General features: G+C 42.1%; 1 protein-coding gene across 2 annotated transcripts; it reads left to right on the top strand.

The window, feature by feature from the left end:
- Nucleotides 1–16,242: 16,242 nt before the first annotated feature.
- On the top strand, nucleotides 16,243–20,508 carry LOC106583623 (uncharacterized). Of its 2 annotated transcripts, none has more exons than XM_014168012.3 (3): nucleotides 16,243–16,531; nucleotides 19,244–19,588; nucleotides 19,757–20,508. In XM_014168012.3, the coding sequence occupies exons 1-3, from the start codon at nucleotides 16,394–16,396 to the stop codon at nucleotides 19,874–19,876; spliced, it is 603 nt and encodes a 200-aa protein (XP_014023487.1). In that variant the 5' UTR covers nucleotides 16,243–16,393; the 3' UTR covers nucleotides 19,877–20,508. The 2 variants fall into 2 exon arrangements, with proteins under 2 accessions (XP_014023487.1, XP_014023486.1); XM_014168011.3 differs by having other exon boundaries at nucleotides 19,244–19,597.
- The last annotated feature ends 22 nt before the right edge of the window (nucleotides 20,509–20,530 follow it).

The following is a 20,530-nucleotide window of genomic DNA, read 5'->3' as shown; positions in this document are numbered from 1 at the left end:
GGAGGGACTGGTGCACTTCACAAAATAGATGGCATCATGAGGCAGGAAAATTATGTGGATATATTGAAGTAACATCTCAAGACATCAGTCAGGAAGTTAAAGCTTGGTCGCAAATGGGTCTTCCAAATGGACAGTGACCCCCAAGCATACTTCCAAAGTTGCGGCAAAATGGCTTAAGGACAACAAAGACAAGGTATTGGAGTCGCCATCACAAAGCCCTGACCTCAATCCTATAGAAAATTTGTGGGCAGAATTGAAAAAGTGTGTGCGAGCAAGGAGGCTTACAAACCTGACTCAGTTACACCAGCTCTGTCAGGAGGAATGGGCCAAAATTTATCCAACTTATTGTGGGAAGCTTGTGGAAGGCTACCCGAAACGTTTGACCCTGTCACATCCTGACCATAGAAAGATGTTATTTTCTATGGTAGAGTAGGTCAGGGCGTGACAGGTTTTCTTCTTCTATGTTTTCTATTTCTATGTTGTCAGGTTCTAGTTTTGTAGTTCTATGTTGGGGTTTTGTTTGGAATGATCTCCAATTAGAGGCAGCTGGTCCTCGTTGTCTCTAATTGGAGATCATACTTAATTAGGTTTTTTTTCCACCTGGGTTTGTGGGAGATTGTTTTTGAGTACGTGTATGTTAACTCTGCGTCACGGTTTGTTGTTTTTGTTATTCAGTTTATTTATATGTATTGCATAGTTTCACAGTGTAAATAAAATGTGGAACGACACACACACTGCACTTTGGTCCGTTCCTCATTTCGACAACCGTGACAGACCCAAGTTAAACAATTTAAAGGCAATGCTACCAAACACTAATTGAGTGTATGTAAACTTCTGACCCACTGGGAATGTGATAAAAGAAATAAAAGCTGAAGTAAATCATTCTCTCTACTATTATTCTGACATTTCACATTCTTAAAATAAAGTGGTGATCCTAACTGACCTAAAACAGGGAACTTTTACTAGGTTTGAATGTCAGGAATTGTGAAAACTGAGTTTAAATGTATTTGGTTAAGGTGTATGTAAACTTCCGACTTCAACTGTAATTGATAACATTTTATAGGAATTATGACTCACAGCTTGCAGACAAAGGTCATTTGGAATTCACAGTAACCTATTCTTACTTACAGTAACTACCTACTGTAGTTTCAGTTCCATATTTACTTTGAGGTAACTGACACAGCTGCAATAGACTTCCACCTCAGCATCCACCACCATCAATCAATTAGTTGTCCTCCCTATCTCTCTCTCTCTCTCTCTCTCTGTCTCACTCACACACAAACATTTTCTAAGAATCTTGAAGATATTTCAATTAAAGGGACCCAATCATTGGTCAGAAATTAATATTGTTATTACACATTCAAATGTATTTGAAGTAATGCAAAGAATTTGACCATGTTTACAGGGTAAACATGAATGGGGCTTTTCCAACAGTGCAGGAACCACGCAGTGCAAGTTTGATTTAATCCTACCCTTCGATTCGCTGCTTAGATCGTTGTCTAGTGTCTTCACTGACAGGGCCTGCTTACCTCTGGCGTTGGGGCTGTTTCACTCTTCATGGTCCTATACTTTAAAACCAGGGTATGGCTTTCCTGTAGGCTGTGACTGGGGACAGTTGTAGTGGTGGCAGGAGCAGGAGTCAATCATCATCACCTGCTGGTGGCTCGTCCTGCCTTGGGGGCAATGGAAGGCCATGCGGACAGTCCTGGTGCAGTACGGGCTGCAGCAGCGGCCGTCCGGACACTGTAGGCCACAGAACCGGGGTCTACAGGCCCGCGTGCTGAAACAGCCCTGGTGCTCCAGACGAATGGGTAAAGGAGACCTATAGCTGCTCTTGCAGGTAGCCGTTCCCTTGAATAGACATACTGTACATAGCCTAGTGGGCATCAGACAGTTATTGATAACTTTGAATGATTCTGATTGATCTCTCGCATGAACTTGTATTTGATCAATATGAGCTATGAAATATTTTGATAACTTTCACTACTGTTCTTCATAACGCAATTCTTCTGATGGTATAGATGTATGATCAATTGATGGTCAATGTAAGTAAAGTTAAATCTAAGTAAAGGTACAATTGTAAACCATATCAAGTAATTATTCCCATTTGCCAAAAAGTGAGGTACGAGAATGAAATGCACAAACTGTCCATCCATCTGGAGTGGCAATCCATCCTACCTGAACCATCCATCTGGAGTGGCAATCCATCCTACCTGAACCAACCTCAAAAACAAAGCCGGCAGACAGTTTGAGCAGTAACAGTATTTGCAAAGTGTTTGAGGTCAAGAAAGGCGAAGATAGCTCCCACTCACCTCATGCGACCTGCTATGCTGCAAGGCGGTGGCCTGGCATAGCCTGACCTGGCACAGTCTGGTCTGGGACTACGGGCGGCAGGCCAAGTTCTGGTTTGAGCTGCGGGTGAAGACACCTGGACCACAGCTGTGGGGGCAGAGGCTCCAGTCTGGGATCTGCTCGATGCAGTTTGGAGCTCAGGTACTGGCCCTGAGAGTGAGCTGCATCACCACCAAAGTCCTGACGCAACCTCTCCCTCTCTGGTGGTCTCTCCACTGGGTCGTGTTGAAAGACAAGGGCAATGTGGTGCCTTTAGGCCATTTGTATACTCATGGAGCTTGGCATGTGACGTTATTGTGGTTGGATATGGATTTGCTAATACACACAGGACATTTTATGAATAATTCATTAAAAACATGTATTGTTCATTAACCAGTTTAATGTAACTAAATTTAATTTAAAAAATGTAATCAAAATAATCCCCAAAAGTAATTATTTACCGTGAGAGGGCCATAAACAATAACTAGTAATGCTGCATACTCCAAGAAAGGCTGGAATCTGTTAGGGGTGTGTACGGGAGGCGAAGTCAGGTGCAGGAGATCAGAGTGTAGTAAACAGGCGCACTTTAATTCCGGTCCAATAATGACAGCACATAAAAACAATAACGTGCCAAAAACACGGAACATAGCAAAAGTATAGCGCCTGACAATATCCACATAACGATAAACAATTACACACAAAGACATGGAGGGGAACAGAGTACTAAATACATGCAGTGATAACGGAATGAAAACCAGGTGTGTAATGGAACAAGACAAAACCAATGGACATATGAGAAATGGAGCGGCGATGGGCTAGAAAGCCGGTGACGTCGATCGCCGAATGCCGCCCGAACAAGGAGAGGAGCCGACTTAGGTGGAAGTCGTGACAAAATCTCACCTTTCTGGTAAAAATTGTTATAAATTGCTGAGGTGTAGTCACAGGACACAAGCTCAAGTAAACAGTACAAATATGATAAAAAATATCTAATATTTTATATGATGTATTTCCTATTCAACAAAACTGTATGAATAAGGCTTGGAATGACTTATATGCTTTCTTAATATAGTATAATACAAAAGCTCTGACGAAGGCCAAGAGGCCGATAGGTAACGCTTAATAAAGAACAGTGATACTAGCAAGAGTAGCGTGCGGGTTTCCCTTTTCTCACGTTATTCAGTTGTTTACATGTACCTGAAACAAAGACATTTTGACATTTAAATATAGTATAATCAAACTATAGAATGATTGACTAAAAGATTTCACCTTCCTTTACCAACTGTAAAATGCATATTTGTATGTTTAGTGCATATTTTCTAACATGCTGAACACACCGTTCGTGCGTCCGAGTGTGTCCGAGTGTCCGAGTGTGTCCGAGTGTCCGAGTGTCCGAGTGTGTCCGAGTGTGTCCGAGTGTCCGAGTGTCCGAGTGCGTCCGAATGCGTCTGAGTGTCTGAGTGTGTCCGTGTGTCCGAGTGCGTCCGAGTGTGTCCAAGTGTCCGAATGCGTCCGAGTGCGTCCGAGTGTGTCCGAGTGTCCGAGTGTGTCCGAGTGTCCGAGTGCGTCCGAGTGTGTCCGAATACGTCCGAGTGTCTGAGTGTCTGAGTGCGTCCGAGTGTCTGAGTGCGTCCGAGTGTCTGAGTGCGTCCGAGTGTCCAAGTGCGCCACCGCACGCATGTTGATTTTGTCCACCCACACCAGACGCGATCAGGACACAGGTTGAAATATCAAAACAAACTCTGAACCAACTATATTCATTTGGGGACAGGTCGAAAAGCAAACATTTATGGCAATTTAGCTAGCTAGCTTGCTGTCGCTAGCTAATTCGTCCTGGAATATAAACATTGGGTTGTTATTTTACCTGAAATGCAGGTCCTCTACTCCAACAGTTAATCCATAGATAAAAGGGTAAACCAATTTTGTTTCTAGTAATCTCTCCTCCTTCAGGCTTCTTCTTTATATGGAGGTTCGCAACCAACTTTAAGGTACATTACCACCACCAACTGAACTGGAGTGTGGACCTCAGTTCATCTTTCCGACACCCACGTGGGTATATGCTCCTAAAGATCAATGAGGAGATGGGAGAGGAAGGATTTGCAACACGTCAAGCATCACTAATAGAACCAAGTTCTATTTTAGCACCTGGCTACGCAGACGCTCGTTGACTCGTGCGAGCAGTGTGGGTGCAATGATTGAATAACATGTATGTGTAAATGTATTTTGCAACGCTCGCGCACACGATGCGACGGTGTAGTCAACATGTAATGGTCTCTCTTGAGCAAAGCGTCTATCCCTGTCTCTGTGGATGTCTCACAGAGCTCTAGCTTGGCTCCCTGAACTCGTTAGGAACTCGCCTTTTATCTCAAATTAACCTTGTCCGTCTATGACAAACAGAAAGGATTTTTGTTTAAAATTTAAAATGTAAAATTGCTGGCTATAAATCGATCTCTGAGTGTGCTACAGGAACGAAACCTCTCTCTCCTGCTGCACTACGATGTAAGGATTCTATTAGTGGCTTTGACGTAGGGTTCAGCCAGGAGTTGAAGAGCCAATGAAAATGGTAGGAGCGACATCCCAGCTTCAAGTGGTGTCAGATTTCACATCCTGCTGTGCCCGTGAGAATCAGGGTGACCGCTCAATGCAAGCCATTTCAATCTATGCTGTCCTCAGATCGATTTATAAGCAAAAATGCTGGTCGGAACCGGTACCGGAACCACGCAGGTCCCCAAAACAGGGTCTTTACATCTAAGAGGTTTTAAATATGAATATTGTGATTACAAATGCTTTATTACATTTGACTGCAGGATTCAATACAGCCTGTCTACTGCTGTGCTGTAACTACTGGACTCCTTGCACACACTCCACACCTTTGAAGCATCTACAGTAGGCTAGCTGCAAAAACGGGTAATACTTTACTTGAAGGGGGTATCCGTACATAATGCATTCATAACACCTTCATGAAACCAGTCATAACATGTGTTAAAAACGTTGTTATGAATGATACTGTAACATTCATAAACTGTTATGACTGCTTCCATAAAGGTGTTATGAATGCTTTATGTAAAACCTGGTTCAATTAAAGTGTTAACTAAAAACAGAGTCTCAATGCTGTTATTACTCCATTGGAATGCTACTGTGTAAATACTGCCGTGTAGGTTCAGTTGAACTGCGCCCTTTTGTCAAACAGGAAATATCTGAAATGCATCCAAATTCTTCTGTGTTGTGCGCTTCAAGATGTTTTATCATGGCAAACAAGCAGTACATGTCTTTGCAGCACCCTAAGTTATTTCAAGACTTTAAGCAAGTAGTTACTACATATTTTCAACATTTTGACCAAGGGGGTTCTCTGTGTATTTTGTTGCTTATGTTTGCATCTGTGCTAGTAATACACACATATACAGTGCAGTGTCGTAAGTTACAGTATACGAATGTTTAGCTAATGTGGGGTAGCTAGTAGGCTACAGCTGTCAGTGTTCAGAAAGTTAACATTTAGCAATTTGAAATCCATTAACTCAGTTAGATTTTCGAACTTGAACTCAAAACAAACAAGTGTTATTATCAATCTGTTAATGTTACACAAAAGATTGCCACAATTTGCAGATAGCCTGTTTGCTATCGTAAAGGTGTAAGAAATTATAGCTAGCTAAGTTACTTACTGCAGAGTAGGGCTAGCCATGATCTAACTAGTAACTTAGGCTGGTAGTTGATTTTAAGGTACAGTTATGATAATGGGGATTTGTAATTAAGATTGAAATTACACTAAAATGTGGGTAATTGGATCCTTAGATGTAACCACAGACTGTCTTATTTTTGCATCGGGTCAATTAAACATGAAAAGAAAGGGAGAGATATCAGACTTTTTTTTAAAGAAGCACAAACAGGCAGATCAGGTGCAAACAGCATCACCACCGGACCCCAGAGCAGCTCCCTACCTGAGGCTAGTCAGTCAGTGTGGTCAGACTTCACAAGGACCCAGTCTACCACCACCAGGTCAGAGCAGCTCCCTTCCTGAGGCTAGTCAGTCAGACTTCACAAGGACCCAGTCTACCACCACCAGGTCAGAGCAGCTCCCTACCTGAGGCTAGTCAGTCAGTGTGGTCAGACTTCACAAGGACCCAGTCTACCACCACCAGGTCAGAGCAGCTCCCTACCTGAGGCTAGTCAGTCAGTGTGGTCAGACTTCACAAGGACCCAGTCTACCACCACCAGGTCAGAGCAGCTCCCTTCCTGAGGCTAGTCAGTCAGACTTCACAAGGACCCAGTCTACCACCACCAGGTCAGAGCAGCTCCCTTCCTGAGGCTAGTCAGTCAGTGTGGTCAGACTTCACAAGGACCCAGTCTACCACCGCCATGTCAGAGCATCTACCAAGCAGTCCCAGTTCAGAATTTAAGTTTAGCTTCAGCTTGTAATAGATGATTTTGTCAGATTAAGCCTCACTTTAAAATGTTGGTTGTTGATTCATGTGTGTTCTTGTTTTGATGGCTGTGGCATTTTTATTTTGATTATACACTAATGGTTCTTGTGTTCTTTTTTCTCCCCAATTTCGTAGTATCCAGTTGGTAGTAGTTACAGTCTTGTCTCATCGCTGCAACTCCCGTACAGACTCGGGAGAGGCAAAGGTCAAGAGCCATGCGTCCTCCGAAACACAATCCAATCAAGCCACACTGACACAACACACATCCAACCCGGAAGCCAGCCACACCAATGTGTCGGAGGAAACACCATACACCTGGCGACCTGGTCAGCATGCACTGCGCCCAGCCCGCCACAGGAGTCGCTAGTGCGCGATGAGACAAGGATATCCCTGCCGGCCAAACCCTCCCTAACCCAGACGACGCTGGGCCAATTGTACGCCGCCCCATGGGCCTCCCGGTCACGGCCGGCTGCGACAGAGCCTGGGCGCGAACCCAGAATCTCTGGTGGCACAGCTAGCACTGCGATGCAGTGTGCCACCCGGGTGCCCCTGTTCTCGTGTTATTTTAATATAATAGATGTATCAAGGGATGACACAGAGACCTCTGGCTCTGAGCAAGACAGTGAGCCAGAGCTGCCAGGAGATGTCATCGAGCCCCTCCCAACTGCATCAAGCACCAGATATGCTGTTCCAAAAGGACCCAATGGTAGGCCGGGCCTATACTTTAAAATACACATTTTAGTTAGCAGCTGTTAGTATCTAATCTTGTGGATCCCTTAATTATACATTTCCATAGAGATATGACACATTATATATGGAAATAGGTTGACGAGATTGCAGAGCACTGCAAAATAAGTGTACAAACAGTGTGTAAAAGGACAGCCTAAGGACAGCTTAAGATTTCACGATTCATTGATGATGAGCACTGTAGGACAGAAAAATAGTGACCAAAGTGATGGTCAGAGCTTCCAAAGAGCTTTCTTGTATCAGGTGCTTGACAGTCTCACAGCTGAGCTGCAGAGTCATTTTTCATAGAAGAATTGCGAGACAATGCAAGGGGTCCAGTCTCTCAACCCAAAGAGTACAACATTCTTGGATGAGGAGCCTTTGTTTGCCTTTGCTCAGACCTTTGAGTCAGATTTAGAGGACCTCAAACATGAGGTTCATCTCACCAAGCGGCTTCTTGATAGGAGAGAGAAAGGTGAAAAGAACAGACCGTCTACTCTCCTTGATTTTGTTGAACCTTATAAAGAGGTCTTCCATGAGCTATTTCGACTTTGTAAGATTTCTGTTGTTACACCAGGCAGCAGTGCTTCTTGCGAGAGAAGCTTCTCAGCTTTAAAACTGATTAAAACCCACCTTAGGACAACAATGGTTGATGACAGGTTAACTCGGAATTCTCAGTGTTGAGTCAAAGAGGGCACGCTCCCTCAACATAGATGAGTTTGTGAAACATTTTGCTAGTTCTCACCAGAACTGCAGAATTATGCTGTTTTAAATCTACCTTGGATAATTTGGCACTTAGGCGGTCCCTCTGGTCATGATTAAAACCTGCGCTGTGTACTAGCTAGTACACTGACATTCTAAAATTATAAATCCAAAGGGTATCATGTCACACAGATTTAATCTGGTCTTGATTAGGCCAATTCCAAAACTTTTTGTTTGCTATTAGTTAACATAATATATATGAGCATAAATATGATACTGTACGTTTGTCATATTGATGGGCACCAAAATTATTTTTATTTTTCAAGTCCATTTCTGCTTGATACCTGGTATGTCAAATTGTAGTGTGTTTTTTTATGTACTTTTTTTTGTAAATAAACTATGCAATTTATGTAACACACAAATGCTATCTTATCTCCTTGGTGCTTGAGCTTTATTTTCTGAAAATATTTAGGATGTTCAACACTTATAGACCCAGATTATATATTCATGAAAACAGAGTGACCCAAGTCTCTCCAGTATGTGAGTACAGTGTGTGTGTGTGTGTGTGTGTGTGTGTGTGTGTGTGTGTGTGTGTGTGTGTGTGTGTGTGTGTGTGTGTGTGTGTGTGTGTGTGTGTGTGTGTGTGTGTGTGTGTGTGTGTGTGTGTGCGTGTGTGTGAGAGAAAGAGAGAAATTGAGCTGCAGTTCCGAGGTACAGACACTGACTAGTCATAGTATGTTAAAGAATTCTAGTGAAGTAACTCTTTTAGACCACACTATCTGCCACATTGAACAACTCCGGGTTAAGTGAATTATCACTTCTACTTCAATTCAGCAATCATAGGATTCATTCATGCTCCTTAGATGCCAGGTTAGGGTTACACGCTCATTTTCTGTCATGGTCAATGGAACCCCTGAAGTAACCGTGGCCACCCCCTGGCCACCCCATGTATAAAACTCTAGTTCCGGCTCTGGGTGGAACACATTGGAGTAGGATTCTATTGTCCAAGACTTAGCCTGTATTCTACACAGACCGGTGCGGCATAACCAATCAGAGCTGCAGTAGGCCTATATGCAATTAGACCATTGCCATATATGGATCTAAGACATTTACTTTGAACTGGGCTGTTTTTACAGCTGTGGTGAAAGCAAGAGCTGCATGTAGCCACATGTGCACATTTTGTTCATATCCTTTGCTAGTTAGTGAGTTATTAGCCCAGTTATAAATAATTTGTAGTCAGCAATAGAGGAGTGATTGCTTCCTACAAGAGCACAAAACGTGTACATTTCTCGACATCTTTGAAAAGAAAGTCAGGTAAATAGCTTTTTTTTTGCCTTAAAGGGTCAGTGTTGTATTTTGAGTCAAGTATGTGTAAGCTAAGTAGCCAATAGGCAGAGGGTAGCCTAATTTGTCTGATTCTCTGTAATACTGGAAGGGAATAATAATGCATTTTATTTGTGGTTTCTTGCATTAAATAACACAAAAACATTTTCAGTCACCTTCTTGTCTGAACACAACACATTGGCTGCAACTGTAGGATGAATGATAGATCAGTTATTTCCATGTTAAAATGCTATGGGATGCATTTTCTCCATTGCTTTTGATGGTAGGCAACTCTGGTAGGCCTACATTATGATCAAATAGCCAAAGTAGCCTACTTAGCCACTGTTAAAACTGTAACTGAAAGCGGGTACAACCTCACTGTAAATGCGCACTGGAAGTTGCACAGAATTTTCACAATGTTCAAGTTTGCGCTCAGCAGACCAGAAATTTGCCCCCAAAAATGAGAGGGAACATTGGTTGGGAGGTGTGGCGTTTGCCAACAAGTGTGCAGTAGAATGCGTATTAGCGAATTGTAGCAGATTTGCTTGCTAGGGTTTTGTGGCAGGGTGGGTAAAGGGCGTGAACTGTGGCTTACGACTCCAAACATCGCTAGTTTGCTTCCCATGAGGCTCTCAAACATTGTTTCTGTTTTTCTACAGTATTTTAAGGTTTCCTACAGCCTTATGCAAACCTTAACCTCACAGGTGTTATGCCTTGACTGAACCCTAGAGGTTCTTGCATTCTGCAAGTTAAAGTTGGACCATGGAATGTCATGATTTTGATGAGCAAATGAGCCCTGCATCTTGGTCGTGCATTTGGAAATATGCTAATTAAGCATATGTCACCCAATTATTCATTCAAATAGGAAAAAGTTGAAGTCTTATTTGCCTTTCGCCTATTGAGTACTGTCCTACTGCTATGGTGTCTGGATAAATGTTGTTGCCTAGGCTGTCACAGACCCATTCCCTGCAGCACCTCCCTGGCTGGTGCACTAGGTGGGGGTTGGGGCAGTTGGCTGCGGCAGGCACCTGGAGGTCATTACTGCACAGTGACACGCAGGTCACCCCACCAACCAGGCAGTGGCACAGCTGTGCACACAACTGCTGGAATGTCTGGCCCTCCTCGAAGCGCATGCCGTACAGTTCACAGCCCAGCGAGTTCCGGCCTGGGCACAGAGAGAGGAGTAGATGGGTAGTGAGACGGGGAGGCGAAGAGTGAACTTTGATCAGTTTAGTAGGTGAAGCAAATGGATAGTGTATGTGGTCTAGGGAGAAGATACTGTATGGCTGCCCTCTATTAACATCATTGCTGATAATGCTTGTTGTATCCATCAGGAGATTGTGGGATTATTACCATTGGCTGCTGTTCACAATACAAGAGAATTTGGAAGTAGTTGGGGTTAGGGTTAGGGTTAGTCCAGGTGAGTCCAGTGAGCGCTAATGATGGTGACAGGTGTGCGTAATGAAGGGCAGCCTGGCGCCCTCGGGAGCCAGAGAGAGCGGGTGCAGGCGTAATACTTATAGGGTTGTAATGTAACTTTCCCAAAATTCCTTGGAATTTCTGAAATTCCGGTTCAAAACTTTCTGGAGTCAGCAGGGAATTAGCCAGCAGGGAATTTTTAACCCAGGATTTCTGAAAAACCTGAGAATTTCTGGAATGTTTTGGGAATGCTTGCAACCCTACTAATACAGTAAAAAAATTATGTTCAAACTTTTGGGGTGGTGTATTTCGATTGCAAATAATTTAATCCAGGATTCTGAACTAGATGTGCTAATTCTCATGTGAAACAACACAAAAAGATTTGCGGTAGGTTCCACCGAGCCCCGTCAATAAATTACACCATGATCATCACACAGGATGTATTGCACACGTATTACCCACATAAAACATGAACTAGTCATTTACAGCATCACTTTCACTTTTGTGCTGTTGTAATTTCCTTTAGACTGTTGCAGTTTAGAGAAAATACATAATCCCAAAGGAGTTCTGCTAATTCTGTGCAATATAACCTAGAGGTCTTCAATCTCTTGCCTCCTGCAGTCAAAGATATGTTATGCAATACACAACTCCCCAACGTCTCACCATAGAGCACCTCAACCCCCAGCATCCCTGTGACTGCAAACATCCAGCCGTGTGCTTTCAGCTCTACCACAGTGGTCTAGTTTTAGAACGTTTAGTATCCGTTTGTGAACCACCTTATACTATTCTCGCCAGCCTAAAGGCTAAACTTTCCATCAACTGTCCATTTTCTTCCAAGAACAAGATAAATCATTTTAAGATGATTGATAACTTGAATTCGTGAGGAAATTCTTGAGTTTGTCAGGCTTCGCCTGAGTGATGATACATAACAACAAGGAACCAACGAGCATAGCATCTCTTCAGTCCATCTTCAGGGGTTAGCCAGTTTCTTCTCTCTCTCTATCTCAGGAAAGCTGCGATGCCATCAATGGTGGTGTGTTAGCAAACTGCCTGCCTCTGTCCCTTCATTTATAAAGTCTGCCTTCTGATGTCACAGATGGTGGACTATAATATAAATAGTTACTGGACAGGAATCAAAAATAGTTATAATTCCATGATCCTGCTACCCAATCAATCATCAATCAAATGTATTTAGAAAGCCCTTCTTACATCAGCTGATGTCACAAAGTGCTGTACAGAAACCCAGCCTAAAACCCCAAACAGCAAGCAATGCAGGTGTAGAAGCACGGTGGCTAGGAAAAACTCCCTAGAAAGGCTGGAACCTAGGAAGAAACCTAGAAAGGAACCAGGCTATGAGGGGTGGCCAGATTATAACAGAACTGACATTTACTCCTGACATTTACTCCTGACCAGCAGGGTCAAATAATAATAATCACAGTGGTTGTCGAGGGTGCAACAGGTCAGCACCTCAGGAGTAAATGTCAGTTGGCTTTTCATAGCCAATCATTCAGAGTATCTCTACCGGTCCTGCTGTCTCTAGAGAGTTGAAAACAGCAGGTCTGGGACATGATAGCACGTTCGGTGAACAGGTCAGGGTTCCGTAGCTGCAGGCAGAACAGTTGAAACTGGAGCAGCAGCACGACCAGGTGGACTGGGGACAGCAAGGAGTCATCAGGCCAGGTAGTCCTGAGGCATGGTCCTAGGGCTCAGGTCCTCTGAGAGAGAGAGAGAAAAAGAGAGAGAGGGAGAATTAGAGAGAGCATACTTAAATTCACACAGGACACTGGATAAGACAGGAGAAATACTCCAGATATAACAGACTGACCCTAGCCCCCCGACACAAACTATTGCAGCATGAATACTGGAGGCTGAGACAGGAGGGGACCCAATTTCCTCTCTCTCTCTCTCTCTCTCTCTCTCTCTCTCTCTGTAAAATCTTTGCCAAGGTGGCTCGTGGTGGCTCAATGCCCTATTAAGATATTTTACATTGGTGTTTCCTTTATTTCAGCAGTTACCAGTTCTACAGCTGTACCATCGAGAGCATCACCGCTTGATATGGCAACTGCTCGGTATCTGACCGTAAGGCGCTACAGAGTGTAGTGCGTACGGCCCAATACATCACTGGGCCCAAGCTTCCTGCCATCCAGGACCTATACCCCGCCTTTGTTTTTACACTGCTGCTACTCACTGTTTACCCTCTATGCATAGTCACTTTACCCTTACCTACATATACAAATGACCTTGACTAACCTGTACCCCCGCGCATTTACTCGGTACTGGACCCCTGTATGTAGCCTCGTTATTGTAATTCTACTGTGTTACTTTTTATTTTTACTTTATTTTATTTAGGAAATATTTATTGAACTGCACTGTTGGTTAAGGGCTAGTAAGTAAGTATTTCACGGTAAGGTCTACACCGGTTATATTCAGCGCATGTGTTTTCACAGAGTAGGCAAAAACCTACAGAGCAAAGACCAACCCTGCCACTGTGGACACTGTCCATTGTTCTAGATACTTTGACAATTACAACATCTGCAGGGATGTAAAATCCACACACATCCTTCGGCCCTTCTCAACGTTTTTGTGGAAAATCAGAAATGTTTTATAATTGACTTAAGTGATGGATTTTGTTAAGTTAAAGCTTTTTCAGATTTTACTTTTTTATAAAAGTCATTGCTTTAGAATTATACTTAAAAAAAAAAAGTGAAATTCCATAAACATTTAGAAAGACAAACATGGCGCAAGTAACCCCCAACAACAACTGCTCCTGGGCAGTAATTGTAATCAAATGTATCACCAACAGTTTGTTAGTAGAAAAACCTGAATTATAAACCCAATATATATTTTTTTATAATCTTGAATAACATTCTATTCTATCCCCTCAAGATGAAGCAATTGTAACACTTTGAAATCGGGTTTCTACTGAATTTCCATTGGGGAAAAATAGTTATACTTTTTATGGGCCTATTTATTTTCCTGGTGCGACACTGCAAAAACATATACAACCAAAAAGTAGGCTATGATGCAAAGGTGCGTTTCAATAACTTTTATAAAATAAAATAAAATAGAAAATACGTTTCTAGTGGTCGGGGGATGGGTATCCTATGTAGGCGTATAGGAGTAGCGTCACGGCAGCAACACTAGCTGGATCCTATCCACATTCAGACTTCCGGTTTTCAGATTTTGCCTTCAAAATAAAAGTCTGTGGTAAAAAGCTATGCGTATGATACGAAATCAATGATCTTATCACTGAACCAATTGCCATTGCTTATTTTATCAAGATCCTCAAGTGGTTACTGAAAACAGTTTCCTCTTAGTTGGCTTAGAAATATCTTCATGTTGAGAGGAATCACAGTCCTTCAATTCGACAGCGCATAAGTGAATGACTTGTTTCAGACCAAAGTGTATGTGACCAATGAAATGTGATTTGATTTGATTTGAAGTGGAGGACCTCTACACTACTTATCCTGTCATATGCAACTAGACAAAATGTGTTTACGTGCCAAAGCTGGCAAGAGGCTAAGCCAGAGGGGCGCTACGAGGCCTCAAACGCTCCCCTCCACCTCAGTCTCCTCTTCCATCGTCCCTCTGTCCGTTAGGGGGTCCCGGTCTGCCCCGGCTGCTCTCGCCACCCGCAGTGGGGCCAACAGAGTTGGCAGTGCCAAGAGCGCAAGATGTTTGTTTTCCTCCATGTGTAACTCTGTGCTGTTGTATGTTGTCGAACTGCTTTGCTTTATCTTGGCCAGGTCGCAATTGTAAATGAGAACTTGTTCTCAACTTGCCTACCTGGTTAAATAAAGGTGAAATAAAAAAATAAAAAAATGTTAAAAAAAATAAATGACTTGAATGCAATTTCTCAAATGGGTATTAGTCTGAAAATGTGACTATACTGGAAATAGTATATGTATGTTTGCTAAATATGCAAGGTAGAATAAAGCTTCTAGGTAATTTGATCCTAGCCATGTCCATTTTTACAAGCAGGCTGTGGGGCATAGGTTACATAACAGCTTCAATGTTGAGAGCCCTTTGAATTCTTAGATATATCACATTCTGTTGATTTTGATTCAAACCAACAAGGTATTGGTCCATGCTGTCTGTAGAAATGTACCTCAGTTCTACTATCAGTTGTTTTGTAGTCTGGCCATACACTGCCTGGGCATCACACTTACTGGAAAGATTTTTACATAGACTCTGAATATATAGTCGATAATTTGCTAAGAAATTTGTGGGTAGAATTTCCTGAACAAAACGTTAAACTATGTCCTTTACACCACTGTAATTAAGTTGTTTATGAACCATGGATTGTGAAAATGTCCCTGAATTCAATGCTTCAAACTGTGAAATGGACTTATTAAAGTGAGGAGACTGTTTCACTTGATCACCTCTAAGTAATCACTTATGGCATTCAGAAAATGGTGATGTACAGTATACTGAAGAAAAATATAAACACAACATATAAAGTGTTGGTCCCATGTTTGATGAGCTGAAATAAAAGATCCTAGCAATTTTCCATACACACACAAAGCTTATTCCTCTCAAATGTTGTGAACAAATTTGTTTACATCCCTGTTAGTGAGCATTTCTCCTTTGCCAAGATAATCCATCCACCTGACAGGTGTGGCATATCAAGAAGCTGATTAAACAGCATGATCATTACACAGGTGCACCTTGTGCTGGAGACAATAGAAGACCACTCTAAAATGTGCAATTTTATCACACAACACAATGCCACAGATGTCTCAAGTTTTGAGGGAGTGTGCAATTGGCATGCTGATTGCAGGAATGTCCACCAGAGTTGTTGCCAGATAATTTTATGTTCATTTCTCTAGCATAAGCTGCCTCCAACGTCGTTTTAGAGAATTTGGCAGTACTTCCAACCGGCCTCATAACTGCAGACCACGTGTAACCACGCCAGACCAGTACCTCCACAACCGGCTTCTTCACCTGCGGGATCATCTGAGACCAGTCACCCAGAGTAAAACCCCAGCAACACATATTATTCAGAGCCCCATGAAATGACATCATTTTACAGACCGTACTGAGTATTCCCCACCCCACTTTAACACGGGGCACAAATAAACTTTTTTCTCTATAAGACAATAATGCATCTGTTATTTGCATTGGGGGCATTTATTTGACCTAAACCCCACATTTAATGCAAACGTCACGAAAATATGAACAAATATAAATAACTGTTAATTCTTTTTTTTTATACATCCTGAATAAATACAGGTTAAAGGCACTTTTCTACTGTTACGTGGGGGACTTTTATCTTGAACAGTTCCAAAATTCCATGACTCGGAACTACTTCTTTAGTGTTGCTGATGATATGCTGATGGGGGGCAATAGCCTGCGGGAACCAATTATTATTGCGCTTATAGTCGCATGCACTTGTAGCCTACATATCAGCTGGGAATAGGCTATTTGAAGTTGAAAAGTACAGTTGATTCCTGTCGTTGATAGTTCTTAGATACGAAATGGATGCCAATCCATCCTTCTCGCTGGCATGTCTTTACAGAAGCGATCCAATTTATTCGCTCTGTGCCTCAGATTTAATGACCGCTTCTCAAACTGTGAACAATAATTTCATAAAGGAACAGAAGCAACTTATGAAGGTAACGTTCTGCTTTTTACTGTGTTATTTTGTATTTTCAAATTGTCCTTCCGATTCGCTTGTTTGAATTTAACCCACATATTTACACTTATGTTTAACTTTATAAACGTATAGAATACAATTGTAGGCTATCTTTTACTGGGCTTGTATATTTTACAAGTAAAAAAATAAATAAATAGCCTATTCATGTTCCTGTAAGCATATATTCACTTTTCATTGGAAGTTAGAAGCATCACGTGACTTTTAATAATTCCAGTTACTGCTCTGTTAACTGTGTAAATAATTGTCTAGGCAGTGAGACTAGTTGGTGACTTATTCATTTTCAGCTTAACCCTTTACACTCGTGGGAATTAGCCAATATGTATAGGGCTAAATTGAAATGTTTCTTACAGAAGAAATATGAAAAGCTTTTGGATAACAATGTTAGCAATTGAAAGGGAACAGTTTGGAGATTATGGGGAAATTATTAGACCAAAGGTGAGGACACAACAGTTTACCTGACACAAAACAGAATCCAAACATTACACTGTTGATTTTATATGCAGTTTACATTTACTTTACCTTTTTGCTGCATTTGTTGATAGTGAAATCTGAAATACTCTGGATACACTTAGTAGCATGATAAGAATATTCCTGGAAAATGTGGGCTAGGCAAGGGTTTGAGTGAGAGGACTAACTCGTGTCTCTGTGGCCACAAACCTCTGCAAAGTGTGCACAGTTCCTAAGTAATTTCAATGCACTTGTATGACTCAAATAAGAGTCTTCAACTGCAGTGCATTTGGAAAGTATTCAGACCCCTAGACTTTTCCCACATTTTTTTACATCACAGTCCTTATGTAAATGTGATATTTCAAAAAAAAATTATACATTTGCTAAATAAAAAAAGTAAAAATATTTTTGCTTTGTCATTATAGGGTATGTGTAGATTTCTAAAGCAAGAACTTAAAAAAAAAATGGATTAGCAAATGAATAAAAAAAATGGAAATATCACATTTACATAAGTTTTCAGACCCTTTACTCAGTACTTTGTTGAAGCACTGTTGACAGCGATTACTCCCTCGAGTCTTCTTGGATATGACGCTACAAGCTTGGCACACCTGTATTTGGGGACTTTCTCCCATTCTTCTCTGCAGATCCTCTCAAGCTCTGTCAGGTTGGATGGGGACCGTTGCTGCAGAGCTATTTCCAGGTCTCTCCAGAGATGTCGGGTTCAAGTCTGGGCTCTGGCTGGGCCACTCAAGAACATTCAGAGACTTGTCCCGAAGCCACTCCTTTGTTGTCTTGGCTGTGTGCTTAGTGTCGTTGTCCAGTCTGAGGTCCTGAGTGCTCTGGAGCAGGTTTTCATCAAGCATCTCTCTGTACTTTGCGCTGTTCCTCTTTCCCTCGATCCTGACTAGTCTCCCAGTCCCTGCCGCTGAAAAACATCCCCAAAGCATGATTCTGCCACCACCATGCTTCACCGTAGGGATGGTGCCAGGTTTCCTCCAGATGTGACGCTTGGCATTCAGGCCAAAGAGTTCAATCTTAGTTTCATTCATTAATTTAGCTCTCCCAGCAGTGCTGTTGAGGAACTAGAGCAAACACACTTTTCATTATTATGTCTCGAACACAACCCTGCATCCAGCAATCACACAATTACTGTTGTTGTTTACACAATCCAAAAACGTCCATTATAAATCTCAATATGGGTCGGGTGGGCATCAGTTGATAGGTTGTTCTATTGCCAACATGACTGTTCAGAACATCCCAGGGTATGCCATATCATCAAACATAGTGATCATAAACGTTGACACTGCGTATGGCAAGAGTTTTATGATATGGAAATGTGAAGTGCGTTTCATCTTTCAAAATACATAGTCCTCTTCAATAAGCATTTCCCTCACTCAGACAACACAAAAGTGGCCCAATTAGCGTGAAGGATGGGGGCAACTTCTTGTTGCAAGAGGTGCTCAAGTTCATAACTGCTGTCACTCAAAACCCTTACAGCGCTGTAAAGCACAGAGCCAGAGTTCTAATGTCATTTATAGCATGTTACTGTATAGCAATTGCGTTCCAATTCAGGCGTTTATCAGTGCCCAAATTGGCCATGTTCAACCCGTACACAGTTACAAGTGTAAAGGGCTACCAGAATGTTTCCTAAAAGTTCAAACATGTTTACATTTCATTTCAATTTTGGTCATATTCTAGGAACGTTCTCCAACTGGTTCGATATTGGGAATGTTCTCAAATAGTTCAGAGAACGTTAAGAAAACTTTTCATAAAAAAACACGCAAACTTTGACGTTCAGAGAACATTCTAAGAATGTTATTTAAGAACATACATTCCGTTCTCAGCATCAACAAAACTCCCTCTATCCTCTATTTTGTTAAGTTCATTCAGGTGTGTTGGTTGCTAATTGACCACACCCGATCTTAATGAGTTCTTGTTTCCTTTGATATGTGGTCTGTTTGAAAAGACTAAAATGAACAGCATTGTATGTGTAAAAAACATGGCATGCTAGCTCCATCCTGGTGGTGCAGTGGACTAATTCCATGGATAGAGAGCAGAAGATTATAGGTTTGAATCTGAACTGAACTGACAAGATAAAGAACAAATATCTCATGCACTTGCTCAACAAATCAAATGACACCGCTACTTTTGTCCATTCCAACATGGCCATTTAGTGACTTCCTCCCTGGCTGTCACTTTCTCTCCTCGTTTCCCCTCTGTCCAGACTCTGAAGAGGCTGGAGCAGCAGCAGCTTACCTGCATGCGTCAGCTGAACGAGGAGCAGAGGACCTTTGCCTTCGTCATGAACAAGAGGCTAAGCCAGAGGGGCGCTACGAGGCCTCAAACGCTCCCCTCCACCTCAGTCTCCTCTTCCATCGTCCCTCTGTCCGTTAGGGGGTCCCGGTCTGCCCCGGCTGCTCTCGCCACCCGCAGTGGGGCCAACAGAGTTGGCAGTGCCAAGAGCGCCAACAGCAGAGTCAAGTTTGAGCAGTCGACTTCCAGCCTCTCGCCGTGGGCAGTGAAATTACAGAAGAAGAGTATGGAGATGCAAGACAGGGAGGCAAGGGAGGTGAGCACTGTGAGTGGTCCTCTGTTCCAAATCCTGACCTGACCATGAGCTGCATTACTCTGAGTGACCACTGTAATGGTTACCGTAATTACCTTTCTTTCTGTAAAGGTGGCCTTTTTGCTAGGATGAGAAATGTCTGTTTTGTTAATGACTTCTCTCTTTTATTAGGTTTTGAAGGAGTATGGGGCCTCGGCTGGTCAAAGGTGTTGTTGTGAATGTGGTCACACCAGAGAGCTGTTGGACAGGAGACTGAGTTGTCCAGCCATATTACAGAGGCATCACTCTTGATTCTGCTACGGTATGGGGTGTTATGGACGTACGATACAGTATATTGCTACAGGGGGGTGCGAGTGTTTCTCTTGAACATCATCTACCTACTCGTACTGGATCGATATAGCTACCTTATTTCTTGGAGGTTATGCCATGCCAATGGATATATGAACAGCATTTTACGTCATGACCGATAAATGAGTAACACTGTACGTCATGACAGCTTCATAATAAGTTACATGAACTATGTCAACATGTCATTACACCTGTAATTGTTTACAATACATGCAAAATGACACTGCCTTGTCACTTGACATTCAGTGACATAAGATGCCTTTACATCCTTTGACATTTGTTATGTCATGTTTATGACCATAATATGACACTGTTATGACGTACAGTTCAAACAAAGTGTTACCAAAGTACATTCTGTGTTCACATATATAATTTGTTTCCTGAAGATGACAACATGATATGTATATATTGTTTTTGTTTTTTTCATGAGAAGTTGAATGCCAAGTTTTATTTTTTATCAAAATGTAAATTAGATTTGACTGTTACTCAAAATAATATGTTCGTAATGTTTTTTTTTTATTGATGACAGATTTTTGTGTGTGTATTTTACTAAATAAACTGTAAATTGTAGTTTATACTGTGTGTTGAGGTTGGAAT

The sequence above is a fragment of the Salmo salar genome, chromosome 22, assembly GCF_965601325.2.
Source record: "Salmo salar chromosome 22, fSalSal1, whole genome shotgun sequence".
In the NCBI taxonomy this organism is placed as follows: domain Eukaryota; kingdom Metazoa; phylum Chordata; class Actinopteri; order Salmoniformes; family Salmonidae; genus Salmo; species Salmo salar.
Note: the sequence above shows the minus strand (reverse complement) of the source record. Positions and strands in the feature narration are given on the sequence as shown.